At 40.6% G+C, this 22,703-nt stretch overlaps 1 protein-coding gene across 1 annotated transcript in view; it reads left to right on the top strand.

Moving 5' to 3' along the window:
- Positions 1 to 22,648, top strand: part of mettl24 (methyltransferase like 24) — a 38,230-nt gene extending 15,582 nt beyond the window's left edge. Inside the window, exons 2-5 of the mRNA XM_061052030.1 lie at positions 3,023 to 3,121; positions 9,372 to 9,505; positions 15,004 to 15,229; positions 21,544 to 22,648. Coding sequence (XP_060908013.1) covers positions 3,023 to 3,121; positions 9,372 to 9,505; positions 15,004 to 15,229; positions 21,544 to 21,861 — 777 coding nt within the window. The 3' untranslated portion in view covers positions 21,862 to 22,648. The remainder of the gene's footprint in view (positions 1 to 3,022; positions 3,122 to 9,371; positions 9,506 to 15,003; positions 15,230 to 21,543) is intronic.
- The last annotated feature ends 55 nt before the right edge of the window (positions 22,649 to 22,703 follow it).

Genomic DNA, 22,703 nt, shown 5'->3' on the forward strand with positions numbered 1-22,703 from the left:
TTAGCCAGAGTTAAAAAAAAATCTGAACAGAGACATCACACTTTATATCTTATTGATCCAGCTCTTTTTTATTTCACATTTCAAGTAAAGGAAATCTTTTTACACTTGAAGCAAATCACTGATGGTAATAATGGATTATAATGATGACGCTAATATACATTTCTATGTGTTTCTTTGAGTAAGATGCAAGGGTTGTTTTTTCCGACGGTCATTTTCATATTCTAATAATCGCATGGAATGTTGTACATTCAAGAAACCTCATCATTCAAAGTTTAATTTATGGGTTAAATATCAGCATCACAAGTGTAACTGTTGAATTTTGTCCAAAGTATGATTTTGTCCTCCTGTTGGATGAATTAGACAGTTGTAACAGTGACATATAGGCTATTTTGCCAACATGCTAAACCAGTAGATAAATTGGTATGGTAAAATGTGACTCTTTTTTCAGATGACTAAAAGTTCATTGTAAGTTTCTGTAAATTTTGGATCAAGCCAATGAAAAAAGTTTTCTTGTGAGGGAATAAAATATGCCAAGAAATGCAACATGCAGTCTATTTTCCTAATCTCTGACAGAAATTAAAGGCTTTTTCTTTCTTAACAATGCACATTATGCAAAATTATCTAAATATTATGCAAACTAATATTATCTTGTTGTGTCAGAAATGCTGAAAGATGTAAATGTTATTTTTCTAAGTTAAGAGATTTGTAAACTCGAGGCATTCAACTTGTTAATTTCCCCCAATCCTCGCCATCTGTTTGCCTCTATGTTTACGTTCTACTGATTACTTAATTTATAACTTTTTTCTTTACTAATCAATCTTCCATCTTCTGTCTGAGGCCTGTGAGAGGCAAATCAGGAAAATCAAACCTTTGAAAAAAAAACAGCACGAGTGAAACCCACATGTACACATCCATCACCCTATTTGTCCTGCAGGGTAATTGTGTTGATCACGCATCACTGGTGCAATTATTTCAAACTGAGACACCGAAGAAACAGAGAGAGAGAGGGAGAGAGAGCAGAATGTGTGAGCCAGAGGAAAGCGAGAACTGGAAATAGAGAGAAAGGAGTGATGAATGAAAGAGAGCGAGGTGGTGGAGAGCTGAGGCACAACGAGCATTCAGATGTTTTGACACGCCACAAATCGATTAGAGGCTGAATGCCAAACACTGAACAGTGTTGCGTGGATCCAGCTCTGCAGCTTTAACAGGGACTGCTGATTCTCTGCGCTGTCAGGTCTCAGGATCAGCATCACTGGAGGGGGAAATGGCACACATGATGCTGCCATAGATAATGTACAAGCAGAGGGCAGCATGGCCATGGGTCTTTATGTGCATGTGAGAGCACAAGTGTGTGTTTTCTATGTTCAAAGAAAAAGAAGAAAAAAGAAGAAGACAGCAGCGTCATAGGAAATGCATAAGTAGATAATCTATGTGAACATGTAAGGAGATAATTATGGCCGTGCTTATGGTCAGTACAACATCCCAGCCTCAAGTGTGATGTCTTTTTATACAATGAATGAATATATATTTTATTTTTGTGTCTGGTCATGTACATGGCCCATCCTACATGGAGTTATTCAGACACATTATCTGACAATCAACCAGATGTTCCAGCATGTCATTTAGACAACATTAAAAAAGCACTATTAGCATGAACAATCCCCCAAATAATAACACTCCAAGAGGTCAAATATACAACCAATACCAACACAGCATTCCAGTGCTGTTATACTCTATATCAGCATTTCAGCACCCATGCAAGTCATCTTGTCCAATTAAATTAATATACAAACTAACTGTTATGTAAGTATATAAAACTTTCAGACAGCATTTTTGTATCTGTTTCCATGTGCTGTAGATAAAGTGCCTGAAATAAGGTGAATGAATTTGTACAGCATGGAAGAATATTTAATACATATCATTAAAATATGAGAGAGTTAATCAATTCACTAACACAACTGTCAATGACCAGAGCTTTCAGATTAATGGAACATCACTTAAAAGCAGCGTTATGTCTGAGGCAAGTTGTGTTGTTTCTTTATTCATCTAGCTAAAGTTGAGTGCACAAGTGTAGGGAGCGAAAGGAACGAGAACATGAGAAAGAATTCAAACACTTGGTTATTTTCCTAAACAGATCTGTGCCTCTTTACAGACTGTTCACCAGCTGTGCCCAGAGCATGGAACAAATGCAAACAAGATCTTGTGAGACAAGCCAGAAATTATCTGTGCATAATCATGGAATATGTGAAAATAGGCTGCAGCACTTTTTTAACACTTTAAAGGGGAAGCGATGTCTCGTGAAATCAACAAGGATATTTATACCACGGCTGCTAATGAACATTTGGCTGTGGTATTCGCCCCAAGAAATGATTGTACAACCATTGAAATGCATTATGGAAGCTCTGTCTGTCTTTTTTTTCCCCTCCTCTCTTCATTCTCCATCCCTTTGCCTCTTCTCTAATCATAAACAGACACATTCCTGTAGAAATGAAGCAGCTGTAAAGCAGAGCTCTGCCAGGTTTTAGGAATGTGGTCACACAGCAGCACTGAGCTGCTACAGCCGGCTGACGGTGAAGTCTGAGCTCTTATTTTGCCACAGTTACACACAGCTGGACTTTATACAGTAAATTAAATTATCTGTACTGAGCACTGCAGAATGCCTAAGAACGAATAGCATCCCTCGTTTCACTAAAATAACACTGGAACTGAACTTTAGCAGTTTGTCACTAACACACAGGTGAGAAAAAAAAATCCTCCACTGAGTACATCGTGACCTAGTTTGATTCCATCAGTAGCTGTGCACAAGTGGGTTAGAATACCTGCAAGAATAAAGCTCCCATTGTTGTTGTCCTTGTACTTCTTCTGAGTGGCCTACTTTGATGTTAGTTAATTGTCAATGTTCATGTTCTTTTCATCATTAATGACCACTTTTGTGTATTTGTGTGTGTGTGTGTGTGTGTGTGTGTGTGTGTGTGTGTGTGTGTGTGTGTGTGTGTGTGTGTGTGTGTGTGTTCCACTCCAGGCTCCTCGCTGGCATATAGACCTGGAGCCCTGGGCCAGTGAGAGTCATTCTCTGGAGGATGAAGCTAAAAGGTTCCTCGACTACATCACAACACCACAAGTGAGCAATCCTTCTTTGACTTCTTATTGGTCTTTGAAACAACTACCTGTTGTATAAAGCTGAATGTTTTAAATTTCTATTTGTGCCAAAACTTAAAGGCAGGGTTGGTGATTTTCGAAAACCAGCATGATTTTGAAAGTAGCATTCCCTCAGTGCTGCGTCTGCACCCACCCCCCCCCCCCCCCTCTGTGCTCCCTCAAAAGCCACGCCCCTCTCTTACATGCACAAGCGGCATTGGTCCAGAAGCGGAGCTCAGCTCATGCTTTGAGTGTGGGCTCGTGCATGCATGGGGTAGAGAACGAGCAGGGAGACAGGGAGGCGTCTGATTGGTTCATCAGATTGGTACCTCGTGGCAGACATTGGTCGAAGTTTTTACAGGTTTAAAACTGCTACAGATTACAGATTTTCTTTGTTCCTTTTTCAGAGCACACGACTTATTAATGTCTGTCAGGAGCTAAAGACATTTTCAACCAAAATCTTAAAAAGTGTATCTGGACCAAATTACCAACCCTGCCTTTAATTCGACAACCGCTGAGCAGATAAAGCCTTGCAAACCCCCGGAGATCTTTGTTATCAGAATTTCAATCAGAGTCAGCTTTTATTGGGCAGATCTTCACATACAAGGAATTTGACTTAAATATGTGCTCTCTATAACTTAAGTACAACATTAAATATTTAACTATAAACAAACAAATAAAAAACTAATTTGTACAATGAGACACTCGTGCAGTGGTGAGTAGTGCCATAAATTGTGTGATCATGTAACAGATGGGCTAATTGACATGAGGTTGATAGCTTTACAGTATTTACAGTATTACAGTAGTGTTATCTGATTTGACTCCAATGACAGGCATACAATTATGTACAGTACAGCACATCACTCGCATGTAAAATGTGCCTAATATGCACCGACCGCACTGAGGAGTGTATTGGCAACATTAAATATAAAGGGAAGGTGTGAAGACAGAGTTTACCAGCTGTTAGCTAGCTTACTATTTCAGTCGCTCTCTCTAAAGCTCCATTCTTTAGAGTGAGGCAAACACCCATCTATACATCTAACTTCTGCAAGAAGATAAGCTTCACGTTTTAAACTAAGAATACTGACAGCCAAAGTACAATACAATGTGAAATCACAGATTTGCAGAGCAGATGCAAAGTTGACAAAGTTAGCTTCTAGCGTTGCCACCAGCTTCTTGCAAACACAACATCTTTAACTTGTTTATTGTGTTTTAACTTAAGCTTAACTAAACCTTGGGACCAGATGCACACGTTAAGCATTGAGTCTGTACTGCGGAGACAATTAAAGTTTTTTTCAGGCGTTATCTTGAAATGTCATTGCTATGTATATAAAAGTGAGACAAGCCTGCCTCCGTCAGACCAAGACTGAGTTACACTTGCTCCCCTTTCACATTCAGCTCAGCCAGAGAGCTCTTGTCTTGCTTGAAAGCGCACACATAATTCATTACTCTATTGATTACCATACAGATTGAACTCTCAGCACCTTCTATTCACATTTAATCAATGAGATGTTGTGGGGTGTTTGTTGCTTTATGTCTGAATCAAATTACTACAAATGGATTTTGATGTTCGGAATCAAAATGTATGAAAATTGAGGGATTGAGATAGCTCAAATGATGCACCCTTGAAACCTTTTATTTTGAAGCATGTACAAAGACACAGCTTCATTTTTACAGTCCAAATACACAGAAGACCGTTCTGAATGTTTTGTGCTGCAGTTTTTATTATAATGAATTGGCTTTTGGATAAATCAGCAACTCATCTTTTCCCCTCACACAATACAGTGAGATCACAGAGTACCTCACTACAAATGACTAAGCACTTGTTCTATATCTTTCACAAAGCAGACATTCAGCTCATAATGAATTAGCCCAGGGATGTGTGTTTGCGTGTGTGTGTGTGTGTGTGTGTGTGTGTGCGTGTGTGTGTACAGCAGCTTGTGTGTGTGACAGTAAGAGGCAAGGACAGAGAGAAAAGGGAGTGTATGAGTGTGTGTGTATGTTTGTGGGAAGATGTAGAAGGGAACTGTCTGTCATACACAGTGACAGCAGAGGGTGGAGGGAGTTGGAGGGCGCGTAGCAGCATCTTCAGCTGTAATGCTGACTGACACGGTGCCTGGTAGAGCTGTTACTCAGAGAGATAGCCCATGACACAACTGTCCAATCAATAGCAGTCAGTATATCTTGCGCATGCATCCTCGACCAGCACACACACATAGAAGGGAATGTTTCTTAAGCTAAAGCACATAACCTTACTGCAATAAGTAGTTACTGTTCATTCCTTATATTAAGTGTCAGTTTTCACAGTGAAACAGTGTTCGTCAATGCCATTAATAAGTCTACAGATGTGAAGGAGCGTGATAATCAAGAACCATTTAGCATTTTATTACACACTGTTCATGGTGTGTTGATAAACACTATCAACCTGAAACCATTAACAATAAACAGCAAAATGGATCTTATTCTAAAGCCATTTAAGTAGAGAATGCGCCGACCACATGTACAATGTCATTTCGCATGATCTTGAAGAAGATTTTTTACTTTCCACTGGTGTCATTGCAGTGGACACCCTGGTCAGAGGATAGGGTTCATTGAAAAGTTGCTCAGAGATAATTGCCATCTTATTGTGGTAGAGGGGTTTGGGTATCACAGTGAGCAGTGCTGTTGGGACTCATAGTAAGGGTACCAAAGACATATCTGTCCCAGAGGAGGGGATTCACATGGAAATCATATGGATTTAAGAAGCCGCAGCACTTTTCATGGTCCAGGGAAACTAGGGCCCCTTTCCAGAGCAAGACCAACAGGGCCTGACCACTTGCAAAGCCCTAAAGAACTTAATGGAGGAACCAGCAGTTTGGACTAGGGACGTTCCGAGTCCTAGTCGGTTAAACAGAAATTTAAGTTTAGACAAGCCCACTAGCTTGAAGGTAAGAAAACAGTTGATGTAAAGAACGTCTTCTGCAGTTATTGTCATGATGAACTATATCAAGTTTCAGAACGGGATCACAGCGTCTGCGGTTTAACAAGGTCAGTATGGTTTGCATAGTGTTGCTAACATTAGCAATGTGAGGTTTAACGTCCACATGTCTGTGCTAAATATGGGTACGCATTGCTTCAGTTGATATGCCAATTTAACCTGATATAGCTTTTGAACAACTTTATCTCAACGCTCTAGGTCCAAATACTGCCAAACCAAACTGTTCCTACAAGATTCTACCTGTTCACTTGTTTACATTCGGCTATAGAGAGGAGGCCCATTATCCAGGGCTAAAGCCAATATACTGTATGACTACACCCTCCTGCTAGTGGCATTGGCACAGCATTTGACCAGAATTGAGGGTCAACATATACAAAATAATAAATAATTTGTTTAATCCACTAATAAGTCTGGAGGCAACTAGCCAGGGTGACAATATTTCATTGATTAGTCAGCTAGAAGCGCACACCCCTAGTCTGGAGTATAAATCACTGGGTGGGGTCCTTGAAAGAATACCAACTGGAGATTGTTCTGGTGGACTTCAACACTCATATGGGCAACCACCAGGTTATCTGGAGGGTGTGATTGGGAGGAATGACCTGCCCAATTGGAACTCTGTGTGGTGCTTTGACATTGGACTTTATACATTGATCTTAAACCATACCATGGTAAGAAGCTCAGAAACATCACTAAAAGATCATGCTGAACCTTTAAGCCAGGAATAAAAAAATGTAGTGGTTTTAGCGTCTAATAAAGATGTCATCAGGTCGCCTTCCTTTAGAGGGTTTAAAGGGAAGACCAACTGGTTGAAGACCGTTGGATGGACCAAGAAGGTCTTCAAAAGATTTGATTGAAGGTCAGGGAATAGAGGATGTTGTGAACTGTAGAGTTTGTAAAGGGCCTCGAAGCAAATATGTTGTTTGTATTATTAGGTTACATAAATAAAATGGACTTGACCAAATGTCCTGGGAAGGGCCCCCAGGAGGAGTTAGCTTCATTATTTATTAATCTACACAAACACTGTGAGCTTTAATTTGAGATAATACTCTGTTTACTGCTACTTTGTTTACACTTGAATTGTGTAAAGTAGAGCCATAATAATTGCTATCAAGCCTGGCACCATATTTTATCCTTTCTGCGAAATGTCTGCAGCTGGTGGAGCTTAAAAACACTAGACAGAAAACATTCATCAGCAGCTTCGGAGCCAAAGCTTAGTCAAAAATAAAACTGCAGTAAACAACAGAAAACATCAGAACACGCTGACATGTAAACATGCATTTACTGTGTGTTTGTACACAGACACGTTCTTATTCTAAACACGCAAAATTTCACAAACACACAGTTTGTCGGTTCTTGGTGAGAAGGAGCTGAGTTGAGTCTGATGGAAACATTTTTCTTTTACATTTTACAGCATTTCAGAAGGATTTTCTTTTAAGACGTGCAGACATTAAGGGACATCTTCACATTTTAGCACAAGCCATATAACAGGGCTTTGTGGGTAAATAAAACAACTTTTCTTTTACCAATGAAAAAAAACATGATCGGTTTGTGTTTTAAATTATAGGGAGTAAAGTTTCAATTTTATATTGCACTACAAACAGAACAACTGTTTATGTAACCTCAGCAATTTCACCCTGCTTGCTTGTGGTTGAATATTACATAAGATCTTACAAAGTTTGGAAACTGAATTGGTGGGGAAGAAACTCTGCAAAACCAGACAGACTGTATGGATTATTGAGCATAGAGTAAACTTGTATCCCCTACTTGTTTTCATCATCTTTCTTTTATTTTATCTTCTCTTACTCTTCAGAGACTTGGCTGTGCTGCAGCTTCACATCATGATGAATCTTGTTTAACACCGAACACACACCAGACCAGGGTCCATTTCTACTGCAGCTTCCAGTGATTTATAGTGTTTGTGTTGAAATATTTATTTAAAAAAAAAGAAAAAAGAAGATGTCCCTCAAATCAGGACAACTCACAAAGGTTGAGCCGAGCTGCCAGTCTCCAATTCTAAATGCGGATGTTATTCTACAAACTTCCTGTCATGTGATGTACTGTCCTATGTGACTAGAGCTCACCATTGTAAACTTGGTGAGACAGATGCTGTCGATGCTGTCTTCCCCTCTCACATTCTTAATTCCCAACTACCCAGAGCTGTCTGAATTTTGAGCAACCAAGCTCTGATGTTCTGTGCATTCCTGCTTTGACTTTGAACATGTTCAAAAAACAGTGTCTGGAGTTATAAATCATATAAACATACATTGAATCACTTTTAGATTCTGTTTGTGTAGCCTTGATGCTTTGCTGTATTTGAAGGTTTTCAGATACAAACATTGACTAAGTCATATTTACATTGTGTGCATTTTTTTTTAGCTCTGTCTTTTTGGGTCAGTGCAAGATTTAATATGGTCTCTAAATTTTGAGAAGATTACTATCTTTGTTTAAATAAAGTAAAATAAATCCTCTGGTGAAAATATGTCATGGTGCGAAGTGTAGGCAAGAGAGTAGGACCCAAGTGCAGATGGTTTCAGGCAGTCTTGAGCAGTACTTATACTGTAGGTAATTGTAGCTAGACAGACAGGCAAACAGGAACCAAGCAATAGCAGGTATGTGGACAGGTTTAAAAGCATCATGAAGAAAACAGAAACGGGCAGAACATGAGGAAACTGATGGGTAGATTAGCAGAGAGAACAGGTCTGTTAGATGGGGGAAGGAGGCAAGACCAATGGTGGTGAGGAGGTGAGGAGGTGGGGAATGACAAAGGACATAAGGACATTTGGAAGTGGAACTGTTACTATTGAGGAGGAACAGGAACAAATACAAAATAGCACTAATAGAGCGAGATAGAGGGGTTAATTGGACTATAATAATATATCCTCTTTGGATAAAAACTAAGAAAACAGAGAAGATTGCCGGTGTCTTCTTGAAAGTACTTGGATGTCATGATGAACTATTTGATATCCTGGAATGCCACATATTTGTATGAAAAAAGACAAAATAAGAATGTATTTCCTCTGCTGACTTAGACCTTTGGGGGGAGAGTAGATAGATTCCTCTTTTGTTTTTTTTTTAGATCTGTGTTCTTCTATTGATTTTCTACATCTGTATACACCCCAGGATACAAGCTTTCACATTTTAAAAGAGTTAGATAGAAGCACTCTTTTCTTACACCAGTCAAACCTAAAAATGAAAAAAGGAAGCTGCCTTCTTGTGAACAGTTTTAGATAAAATATACATGTTTTTGTATGCCCAGGTTTCTTGTGCATCGCTGTTCAAAGGGGAAGCTACTCAGGAGGGAACCCAAGGATCCTGGACTGCGTGCCTGGACCCCAAATACAGCCTGACCAACAGGATACACAGCAAACACTGCAGGGTTTACTCCTTTGGGTGAGTACAGAAAAAGACTCACTAGCAGAATCTAATCCTTATTGTAATCAGTGTAACAAAAGACTTGAGAGGCTGTACATTAGATCGGAGACAAGCTGTCATGTAGAGCATCTGTTGGGTGAAAGAATTGTTCACAACATTGATTTCAGACAGTCAGTGAGTTTCTTTGTGAAGTCTTTTTTTTTTTTTTAAAGAGAAGCTGCTGCTGTGACAGGCTGTGATGCAACGAGGTATAACTGCCTCTGTTGTGTGTCAGGGGTGAACATTTTATTTCCTTCTAAGAGGAGACATTCAGGGTTTTTGTCTCACTTCTTCCTCCAAGAACAAAAGCTATCCACAAAATTGAGGAAAACAGTACCGCTATTTCAAAAGCCCAGTCTTTTATGACTGATGACTAATTGGTCACTGAGCCTAAATGTGTTCAGGAACTGTCTTTCTCAGACAAAAAAAAATATTATTTGGCTAAACTTTTCGGGGCCAGATAGCAGTAGGGTTCCTTTTTCTTGAAGTGTTTCTTTCAGGGCAGCTGCTTTAATTTGTTGGCTAACACTGTAAAAAGAGAAAGAATTGTCCCCCTCTGCCTTAACTTTGCCTCACACACCCACCTTGAATGCCACATCCACTCCACCTCTGCTTCCTCACCTTGAGCGGCAAGTAATCTTGCATGGAGTTGGCCAGGCCACTGAGGTGTTTAACCTCCTTAAAATTGGAGAGTCAATCATTTCCCAGTTGGCTCTGTCCTGGATCAGCTTAGCCCGGTTTCTGCTCCTGCTGGGCCTCCACTGCGCAGAGGTCTGAAGGGATTTCTCTGCAGGAGAGAGGGAAGCTTATTAATTTGACTGTTGAGAGACAGCACAGGTGCGCTGGCATCGAGTCCAGCCGGGGGCACAGATACTCAAGCTGAAAGGAAGAAGAGTATAGGGACGACAGGCATACTGCTGTTTCTGGCATCCTGCCTCTCCGGGGTGGAGGAGTCAAAGGTTAAAGAGAGAGATTTGAGGAAATCATATCTGATATCTTCTGGCTGAGTGATGAGAAGTCACTCATGCAGACGAGCTACATGGTCATGCACCAACAATGAAAGGAATATTTAAATGCTTCCTCTCAATGGTTTATGCAAACACTGTAACATGTGAACCTGAATATCAGCACGAGGGGAAACGTGACTCATAGATCTGATCTTCAAGTCAAAGAAAGCTGTTGTATTTTTTTTTCTGTTATCTAACTGATACGAAAGAATTCTGAACTGAATTCAATTTACGCTAAGTTTCCCTTACGCTATATGGCTAATGTGATAACAGTCAAACTATAGTATAATAATAGTCTTTAAAAAAACGAAATTACTAACAACAAGAAAGGTCCTTACTTCCCACTACAACTAGTTAGACTGCATTCGGAAGTTTCTCTTTACTGGATATGCTAAGCGATGTTCTCCTCCCTATGTCCCCTATCTGACCTACATTAAAACACACACACACACTCACACACTCACACACACACCTTGGCCATACTTGTGAATCTATTCCTGGTATGCAGAGTTTCCCACACTCAGGAGATTTCTGTGCAGAAGATTTACAAACTCTGGGCTACAGTCCACTGCTGCATATAACATTGGCTTTAATAGAAATGTCAAATCGTGTTGAGTGTGCAGTTGGTGTACACTGTTAAATTCAGCGCCATTCTGAGTTTTCTGTGAGCACATTTTTCTGTGTTTTTCTAAGTGTGTAACGTCGATACGGCTCATTTGCATGCTGTGCAACGAGCCATGGACGGCTGTGCCTGGGCAGGATGAGCAGCTGTTCTCTGATTGGTCTCTTACATGGTAGTGGATGGTCTGTGTGTTTGTGTTTGTGCATGTGTGTGTGTGTGTGTGTGTGTGTGTGTGTGTGTGTGTGTGTGTGTGTGTGTGTGTAGTTGGGGGGGTATTTTTCCACATGAAAGGCTACTTACCCCACCTTTCACCTCGTACTCGAGCTTAACTCTCTCATTTCTTCTCTGTCTGACTCCTCTGGAACTCATTTCAATCTCTGACTCTTTGCTGTTGACCAGACGTGCTTTTATTCTCCTGATGCTCGTACAGTGCAGATGCTTACTGGAATAAGAAGACTGAATCAGAGGATGAATCATGAATTATTATATCACATGCTCCAATTGAACAGTAGACATTGGTGTATTTGATGCTTCTTGTACAGCATCGACAGAAGTAATACAATAGGCACTGATAATGCAAAATGCAAATAATAATTACTAGAATAAGAGTTTTTTATGCAATAAAAAAACCTCTGAGGTTCTTTTCAGTGAGGGAGTTTGTACCATCTTCACATAAAAAAAAACAATTTTTTAAGGTATATTTTGGGGCTTTTTATGCCTTTATTGTAGAGACAAGACAGTGGATAGAGTCAGTAATCAGGGAGGGAGGGAGTAGGGAATGACATGCAGGAAAGGAGCAAGAGTAGGTATTCAAAGCTGCCCACTTGGACGACTATAGCCTTCGTACATGGCGCTCCCCATAACCACTATAGGCTACCGGCGCCCCATTAACTTTAACTATGCTGCCTCTCTTGCGATGGCTTACCGTTAAATTATGAGTTATTTTGCCCCAAGCCATCATCTTACACATTTTTGCACAACGTTAAAGCTCTTCCATTACACCTATTTAACATATTTAGATTCTATTCTTTTTTAACAAGAAAAATTCCCTGTACGTTTAAGCCCATGTGACAATAATCCGGACTCAGGTTCTGATTTTGAAAAAATAATTTTCTCCTCTTCATCAAGGAAGATTCATTTAGGGCCCAATTGTTACCTTTATTTTAGTTTCACTCTCAGCTACCTTTATCAACTATTTCGATTTCATACACTAATCACATCAAGTGTTTCCTCACAAGGAACATGGTAGCTGACAACAGTCTAAAAAAAAAAGTCTTTCATCCATGTCCTTCACATGCGTCATCTCCTGCTGAACCACCATTCAGCCTTCCTAAACTTTCCAACTCATGACAAACTTTCCTTGCAGACTGCAGGCCATGTGTCAGTGGTTCACATTTAGAGCACCTACATATGTAGTCTAAAGAACAGCAAGGGAATTAAAAAATACCTTCACTTCATCTCTAGGTGATCATGCATATTAATGTGCTGCAATGTGTGAGGAGGGAGGGAGGGGGAATAGGTGCGCAGCAGAGTAAGGATGGAGGTGGAGACGGAGATAGACACGGGGATTAGATATATTTTGAGAACATTTGGCTTGAAATGAATAGAACAGAAAATGGAAGATTTAAAGGCATAGGCTGGCGGATAAGAAGGAGAGAGAGCGCCAGACAGAAGATATTTCCAAGCCCACCAAGGGTTTGTTTGCCTCAACTCTCAGTCACAACATCTAGACAGGCTGTTGACATAATAGTTCACCGCGAGGACAGGCAGATTTGTGGTCCAAAACCTGTCTTCTGCACTCTGTGTTCCCGAGTGAGAGGATATTTTAGCTTCGAAAAAGAAAACCTTTTATCATCCCTGTCGTCCACAAGAGCTTCTGATGCACTGGGAGTATTCCTTGCTCCCTGTCACTGCACTGATTCCATGGCTTAAGAAACAGCATATGACAGTGGGAAACTCTCTATGAAATATTTAAAATACAAAGTGCGCTGAAATGAGACGTCTTGTTGCATCCCAATCTCTCCCATAGACTCATTTTTCATCTCCCTGCTAGCAAGAGATGCACTCAGGGACCCTGGTGCCTCATCTGTAAAATATGTGTACTGTGAAATGCTCTCCCTCTGCCGCAATTACAGAATACAGCCGCAGCTCAAACTAGACACGGGGGAATGAGGAGACAGCGGCTGAGAAGGGAAGAAAAGGGAGAAAATTGCAGAATTAGAGAGGGGGGGGAGAGCGAGTGAGGATGAGGAAGTGAGCATGAAAGAGAGGGAAATGTGTCTGAACACAGATTTACACGACAAATGTCATTCTAGGGAGGTAGAACTCTGAAGAAGACTAATACAGAATCAGAGAAATAACAAGTACCTCCTGAAAAAAAATCCTTCCATTCTCTTCCTTCTTTAAGATTATTGTTTGGGGCTTTTGCCTTTATTTGGAAAGGACAGCTGAAATAATTACAGAGAATGTGGGGAGAGAGTGGGGGATGACACGCACCAAATAGCGTCAGGATCAGGAGTCAAGCTTGCAGCCCATGCGACAATAACTACAGCCTCTGTGCATGAGGCGCCTGCTCTAGTAACTGAGCTCCTCCACTGAGCAGCTGGGGCTCAGTTGGTAGAGTCAGTCGTCTCTCAACCGGAAGGTCGGGGGGTTCGATCTCCAGCTCCTGCTACCACATCCGGTGTGTCCTTGTGCAAGGCATTTAACCCCATGTTGCTTCATCTGCTTATGCGGCGGCATATACAGTACATGTGTATGAATGGATTAGTTACTTCATGATGATAATGATACCTTTACATAGCAGCCTCTACCATCAGTGAATGAATGGGTGAGAATGGGAAGGTCTGACCTGCGGTGTAAAAGTGCTTTGAGTAGTCAGAAGACTAGTAAAGAGCTTTACAAGCTCAAGCTCATTGGTCAATCACTTTGATATGGACTGAAAAACCTATCAAACAAAAATAAGCCGATGGATCACCATGAAATATTTTTACATTTGTTTTATTTGTGTCTTTATTCCAGAGATAGGACAGTGGATAGAGTCAGAAATCAGGGAGAGAGAGAGAGAGAGAGTAGGGAACAACATGTGGGAAAGGAGCCAAAGGCAGGCCGCCCGCTTGGAGGACTTAACCTCTGCAGCAAACCAGGATGGTGAAAATGAAGCCAATGCAGAAGTGCAAAAAACGGCAGGTCCTTCCTTGAGGCTTGCTCGAAAAGCAAAGCAATCCCCATTTGGTCCCATATAAAATGCCCATATTTACAGAAACAAACATGTTAACAGCCTGCTACGAACCTGTTTTTCTCTACAGCTCATGCCTTTACCATTAAAACCTGTAGAGCGGGTGATTTTTTTCACAACTCATCTGATTTGATTAAATTAGGGGAAAAGAGCTATGTATAATTTGGGGCGTGGCTGATTTAATGGACAGGTGGGCAGGTAGCCAGGTGGCAAGCCCTGTGGCCTCACTCCCCCTCATTACCAGTTCCATGCATAGTCAAAAGTTAGCACGAGTCAGCGTTTCCAAAATGGCGACCACCATCATTTTTCATAGCGTCTCTTCATAAATCAATGGGTAATGTCACTAAGACAATGTTTTATACAGTCTATGGTATTGTCATTGTAAGCATTCTGCCATGCTACTATTAGCATTAACCTTAAAGTACTGCTGAGCCTTGCAAGTTGATAAGATTACTAATGTAAACAGACATGCACTGTTCAACAATCTTTATACTAAATACATACTAAATACATACAGTTTTTGGCTTGTATCAATTCAGAATGTATGTTCAACACCTAGTCTTACCAATGACACACTCACCCTGATTGTCTTGTGTTGTTTGGGCTACAGGTTGGGCGTGGATGATCGCTCCCTGGAGCGTTCTCTGGCAGGTGCAGGATGTGAAGTCCACTGCTTTGATCCCAGCCTGAAGCAGCCTCACCTCCAGCAGGATGAAATGTGGCTCCATCGGCTCTCTGTAGACTGGAGAGATCCTAACCCGGCCATTGTCGCCCAGCGACAGCACGCCAACACAAAGAAACTTGCCACCATCCTGAATGACTTTGGACACAGACAGGTAAGAGGTAGAGCGTATAAGTGGAATTCTATGCAATTTTCTAGGGTTATGATATGATTTTTGTTATGGATTCTGTCATCATAAAATCACCTGAAAATGTATGAAAGTGAATTTTCTTACTGGAGTATTTGACTGCATGCATGCAAACACAGGCTCCTTCCTGTGCGTCCAAATGTAATACAGCTTTACATGACTTTACATTCCTCTGTTGTCTGTCTGAAGTTCCAGGTGGATAAACTCCCATTGATTATTTTGTTTTCTTCGTTTGAATATTATCATGCTGAATGTTACCTCTTCAAAGCCCCCCAGGGATTGTGTTCCACCTCATCAGATATGGATCTGCATACAAGATCAATCATATATACGCACACACACACACACACACACACACACACACACTATGCTCAGGGATAGCATGCATACTAATACAGCACACAGTTATAGATCCAGAAAAGTCTTGCTTAGGAACAGAATGAATGACTTTTCAAGGTCAAGGTAGCCAAGCTTTTCTTAGATAGACTAAAATCACAAATAAATGACAGTCTCTTTTCTCCACTCGTGGCGTATTATCACATTCTTATTGATTGATGACAGACGGTGCATTTAGCCTGCAACATTAATTACTGGATTCCATTAAAACCCATTTTTAAGTGGTTCTAGCAGCTTGTAAAATATTTAAATGGCTTTAAAAATGTTTTAAAGAAACAAGTCAATTTGAAATTCCCAAACTTGAAGTTTAAACAGACAGAATTTTTCCAAAACAAACACACAAGGAAATCTAATTAATCGTGGATTATTGTCCCCAGAGGTGGGACCCTCATGTTGTTGGTGAACCATTGACTTTCATTGAGGAATACCACAGGTCAAAAGTCCTACATGTATACAAAAACGTCAAAATCTAATAAGCAGACTGTCATGAATGTGTCACATTCATCTCTTACTAAGACTATTCTTTGTTGGGTGCCACTGTCTGGAAAACTTACTTTACTTTAAGAATTTAAACATCTTATTTTAAAAGACAGTTTGTAAAGAAATAAGTGGACCATATCCCTGAGAATGAATTATTTTCTTTTTCAGATATTTCCATTTTCTTTGTCTAATGCTTCTTTAAAGAAAAAACAAATAATATGGCCACTGCTATAAGCCTCTAGGAATACAATTTTATTAATGTGTTTGTTTTGTCTGACATTGCTATATTTCTGCTACTAAGGGGAAGCTAATAGACATTTCCCTTCTTTTTTTTTTATACGCTGCAGACAAAAAAGCTACAACCAATGAATAACCTTTTTTTCTACTTGCCCATAAGCTGTTAATTCAAAGAAAGTTGAAGTTAGCTTGAGGAGCAAAAATGCCCATATGTTGGTCAATGGTGTGTCGCCTTGGCTAGATAATGAGTCACTCTCTGGAGCCTAAAGCAGAGCAGACATGCTAATACTAGAGACTGATATCTTCTCAGTGTGTGGCGAGAAATGAACATTGGTGTGGGTGGCTTTGCATACCATATTGCTCCATTGATGACAGTATTAGCCTATTTTGAATGCAGAGCGACGCATGCCTTCTTGTAATGAGGTTTTAATGTGAGTACATAGTGTGCCGGAGGAGCAAGCAGCAGCTGAACAGCTTCCTCTCTTCATCTCCTGTCCAGCCTCTGTGACAGATAAAGCACCTAAGAAGAAACAGAGTCACTTGCAAAGGTCGAAAGATGCATTTGTGCTGCGTTTCTCGTCTGTTGAGGTTAGAAAGTAAACTGATGACTCATCCATGGAGCTCTGATGACCAGGCGAGCTGCAGACACTGTCGCTACATGGACAAATGTCAGTGGCAGGAAGCCATGTCTCATGTATTTAAATAAATTATTAGGCTAATTAACCTGTCTGCATTACACAATGCAAGACATTAGAGAAGCACAAAATTGTCTACAGCTCTTCCATTAAACAACAATTTTATTTGTGGATCTAAGTGCACAATCCTGCATCTAAAGGTGTCTTTGTTGGAATCCAGCCTGCAATCCATACAGATGCCTTTGTGTCCTTTTACTTAGACACAGCAGTCTATTTAATTTGCTGCTAACATTAGCGGGCTTTCATGCTAACAACACAAGTACAAAACGTAAATGTTTAGTATGTAGATCGTGTTTACCAATTTCACAATCTAAATTTAGCAGCATAAGCTAACGTCTGCAAGCACAGCTGAGTCTGATTGATAAGGATGGGGAAGTGAGGCAATTTCAGACAGTTTTGGACTTTGTATGGCTAAGACTGGAAACAAAAAGTATCACCCTGCAGGTAGAGCTCCAGGAAAGGACAGCGAGTCACCAAAGTCACTAGGATACATCCTCTGGGAGCCATGAAGGCCTGGGCCAAAATTTGTGCCAATCAAGTTCATGACGAGATATTTTTATGGGTCGGTAAACAGTAACTGACTCTGTGATGGAGCTAGATCAGATGACAAACAAAGCTAGTAGTGGTCTTTCTCAAGGGACCATGAATAAAATACACATATACCCATTTGAAAGTTACTAAAATTCACTCTATATCAAAGTACATTTCCAGCCTGTCTAAAAAACTGTAAGATGCTCTGTTTTTTTTTTAGGTCTTTCCTTTTATCTAACTAACTTAAGTTTTGAAAAGATCAATATGCAACAAAGCTCTTCCAAGTGAGAGCAGCACTGGAAGATAAAACATCTGACACACAGTCTGTCTGATGTCGAGGCAGTTGTTGAAGTGCTTCCATTAGCCCACTGTTGGCAAACCTCTCTGATGTGTAATTAAATATCTATGATTGTTATCAGCTCTCTGGTGGCCGGTGTACTAATTAAAGCACATAAAACATAATATGATGAAGGTCAAAGAAGCAGTGGTGATTTTACTCCCTGCCATTGAGGAAAAAACTGTTGAATGACTCGAACAAGGTCAATCATTTGGAACAAAAAAAGCAGAGTTAATATCCAGGATTTGTCCATCATGTGTAAGTAAACACATTTCAGGCCAATTAACGAGCAAAAGTGTAAACTTCCATTTAAGGTTTTTTTTTTCTCCAATCAACAAACTTATTTGTTTACAAAGACTCAGAGAACTTTCATCAAAAGCTCCTGGAAATTAAAATGTGTCCCAACGTGCTGCCTAATCCTAAGGATGCTTTGCAGAAATAATTACCAGGGGTATTTGGATCACATACTGTGTGAGATACTGGGAGGAGAGGAAATATCCACCCATTGGGAATAAAGACTGTCTGCAGCAATCTGACATTCTGTTCTCAGTAGTGGTGGTGGTGTGTGAGGGATGTGTGTGGAATGCAGAAACATGACATGGAAAATGCTCTACAGAGGCATCTGATCAGTTGTATTACTGTTCCAAGTGTTATTGGTTTGGGTTAATCATGAGATCTTACACAATTGAAGTCACATTTGTCTTTTCAGCGTTGATGCAGTAGCAAAGATGCTGAGAGTTCTCCAGGGAAGATAGATTACATTTCAAAGTAAACATAAAGCAACAATTTAGTTTCTATAAGACTATTGATAGACAACCTTGTATTAGTAACCCATGTGCATTCATCAAAAATAATCCTCCTAATCCTAATAATGTTACAATGTTACAATTTCATTTTGTTGATGCTTTCATCCAAAGAGACTTCCAACAAAGTCAGAACATCACGAGCAAGGATCTAGACAGGAGGAAACAACGGTCCAACAAACAGCTTTAAGTACGATAGGAAACAGGTGCTGACAGGCAGCTTATGGAGGCAATGCACAGGGTTCAGAGAAGTACATTATTTTTTGTCATCATCATTAACAACAACAGCTGCCACTGGATATCATCATCATCATCACCATCATGGATATTCAACAACATCCTCAATACCATCATCAGTAGCTTCTTGAGGTGCATCAATATGGTTAGGTATGTGGGTGTTCATTATAGAGCTGGGGGTGTTCTTAAAGGTAGAAAGGGACTCCACAGATTAAATGGAGGTTGGAAAATCATTCCACAAACAACACTACAGGAGAGAAGCTTCTAGCTTGTAGCTTGGGGCCCTGTTCTGAAGGTAGTGTCAGACACCTTTAATTGGTATAGCAGGAGGTAGGGCTGGGAAATCTGGACCAACAGATCAGATCTTGACATTTTTTACCCGAATAGTCATTTAAAATGTAGATCTTTGTTTTGAAGATAAATAACAAAAGGTCAGTTCTAACCCAAATCCACATGGATCAAATGCTACATTTCACAGAGGCACTTCAATTAGCAGCCTGCTGCAAAAATCCAACATGAACATGAAAAATGACATACAAATAAACTATCTTGTGAAACTACCTTGTGGATTTATCTGCAGAGGTTGAGTGAGCATGCACAGAGACCATGTAGTCCTGGTATGCTGCTTCTCCTGGAGAAGCATGCTCTGACAGGTATAGGGTCTGATCTTTCTGATAGGGCACAGGGCATATCGACACAACCCAGAAGTTGAGGCCATGTGAAACTTAAAGGTTAGCTGGTCATCAATCATGACACCCTTATTCCAGGCAGACTTTGTGGGCACGTTTGGCTGAATTTTAATGATCCTTATTTCAGCCAAATGTCTCCAGTTTTTGTAAAAAACATTTTTTTTTCTCTAAAAATCAGACACCTGTCAGCATAATTATCCCTTTGTTTTTCCTTCAGTTAAAGCAACCATTTTGCATAGCTAACACTGCACAGCAGTGTAGCAAAAGCCCTTCAGCTTCAACAACATACAGGCTTTTATATCAGCAGATTTTTGCAGCACATAGTGAGCTGATATTTGCGGTTCTGGATCAGAGACGACTGGGGCAGGGAAGCAATGCATGTGAAGCTCAGGGAGAAAGAAAAAGACTTTACATCCATCAGATAGAATGAAGCTGTACTAACAGCTCCAGATAACACCCACTCTTGTCAGATGTAAATAAACACAGTGTGACAGACACACACAAAAGATACCAAGTGAATAAATCACCTCTTGATGATGCCACATCATTTTCCATCACATATTTCCTTTCCAATTTATGAACAGATCTACGTTGGGAGTCTTTGAGCCCATGGGGAGAACAGAGGACAACATTAAGTCTCCTTCTCTGAGAGTTCCTGAGTCTTGTTCAGTTCTACTAATGAGGACTGGGAATTCAGTAGCCACAACAAAGCCATCAATGTGAGAGGAATTTCACAGCCACTGTTGTATCTGTGCTGAAATGTTGCCAAATGATGTTCTGGGTTTTATTCGAGGGGATTTCTTAAAGGGGACATATTATGAAAAATTCATTTAGACAGTGTTTTTGAACATATATTTGGGTAACCTGAGTGTCTACTGACCCACAAAATGTGAAATATCCAGTCCTTTGTTTGTAGTCTGCATAAGTCTTACAACACAGAGAAAAATGCTCGGTTTGAAATTTGCTCTCCTTGTGATGTCACAGTGGGATTCTGACAAAAAAGAAACCCTCCCATCTCCTGGTATCTCCACCCATGGACTCCACCCCCAGCCTAGAACTAAAATATTGCACAGGTCCACCATTTTTATTCTCGCTAGGAGTGATGGAGTGATGTCGTCCGGGAAAACTCAGGGGGGGCTCATTGCATTTAAAGAGACACACACCAAAACGGAGCGTTCTGAGAGAGCTGGTTTATACAGGGTCACAAACCTCCTCTGGTGCTTGATTCCTGTTATATTTTGACCAAAGCACAGCACAGATGTTTCATTTATTCCACAGGGGACTGTTTGAAAAGGTGGAAAAGGTGTATAATATGTCCTCTTTAAATAAAAGGGGAACTTTCGATTTCCTTTAGCTAGTTATTGTGCGTTGTCTTTATTGTAATTATGCATGTTAAAACAACAGCATGGACCTTTTTCTGGTAAATCCTCAGGTCTCATCGCTACTGATGTAGCAGCAGCATGATGTTCATGCAAGGAACATGCTCACTTAGACTTGTGTTAGCGTAAAGAGAATAAAAGAAAGTGTCCTAAATGAGACTTTAAATACATAAAAGGTCAGACAATGAGTATCTTACGCCTATTCCTAAGGGGAATCCCAAAGTCCTGAGGAATTGATTTTTTTTAACTACATTTGTATCCTTACATGAACATAACCTAAGGGTGCAATTAACATTTATGATATGGTGACTAACCTCTCCTCTCCAGCACTGTTAACGGTGTCAGGGAGTTCCCGCGCTTAATCCATCCTCAAGTACCACAGGTGTCATCTTTGAATAGCTTTTCAATAGTAATTTTTAGTGTCATTTGAACATTTTAAATGAAATATTCTGTTACCTGAAGAAAAACCTCCAACGTTTGTCCTTTTCTTTTCCCAGGTGGATGTACTGAAGGCCGACATGGAGAGCGCAGAGTGGAAGATTTTGGAGAATCTGGTCCTGGAAGGAGTTCTGGACTCGGTGGGTCAGCTGTTGTTGGAGCTTCACCTGCACTGGGCGGGCTTCGAGGTGGGCGGCGATGACCCATCCGTGGTGCGGTACTGGTTCAGCCTACTGAAGGAGCTGGAGCGCGCCAGCTTCCGCCTCTTCCATGTGAACAGCGATCCTGCCAAACCTCACCTCTTTCTGCATAAAAATGTCTTGAACGCCAGCAGCGCTTACACACTGAGCTGGGTGAACGCAGAGTCGATGCCTTGAAGGATGCCAGATTGGTAAAAAATTCTGGAACTAAAAAAGGAACTTAAGTTGGCTGGGATTGTACAAGTTTGTGTAACACAGGAGGTTTAAGTCTGGCACAAATTTCTCAAGGGGCTGCTCTTATCTTACCTGACCTTCCTGCAAAACTGAAATCCTGGCTTCTACTTATCCTCCTCTGGCCTGTAATGACCTCAGAGACGCAGACAGGCGGAGTAATTGCCTCGAGGGACTCTCTGTGTTCTACCTCATTGCAACGGAGTTATTGGCTGCAGGTCAGCCTCTGAGTCACAGTAAGCCCCCCCTGTCATCACGCTCCTATCTGAGCTCAACTCACAGCCAATCATTAGACAACCTTTACAAATAACAATAGTCTGCAGAGGCTCAGAGACGACAGCGTGCTCAAAGTGACACGAATTGAAGGAACTGGATACACAATGTAATCAAAGGGGGTGTAAATGACCCTGATACATTCACAGTTAGAATATATTTGTGGGAGGCCTGCACAGAAAGACAAAGAGAATGAGCAGGGGAAGATGGGGAATAAAGAAATAGAGATGTGATTGGCTCCAGAAAAATAGGAAGACTGTGCTTTCCTGCAAGTCCAAGTCTGATGTGATTGTATTTAAAGACAAAAAATGCCAACTTTTATTCCAAAAAACTCCACTGTGATGTCAGTTATAGAAATGCTCAGTGCATTGCTTTGAATAAAGGATGTGTGGGCAAGTGTATGAAAGAAAAAAGAAAAATGAAGTTCAAATGTTATTCTTCAATACTGCAGGGAAATAAAGAAATCAACCGAGATCCACACAAAGAAGCAGCTGTCAATGTTCTGCTGGTGTTTA

Source organism: Labrus mixtus, chromosome 12, assembly GCF_963584025.1.
Source record: "Labrus mixtus chromosome 12, fLabMix1.1, whole genome shotgun sequence".
Lineage (NCBI taxonomy): Eukaryota > Metazoa > Chordata > Actinopteri > Labriformes > Labridae > Labrus > Labrus mixtus.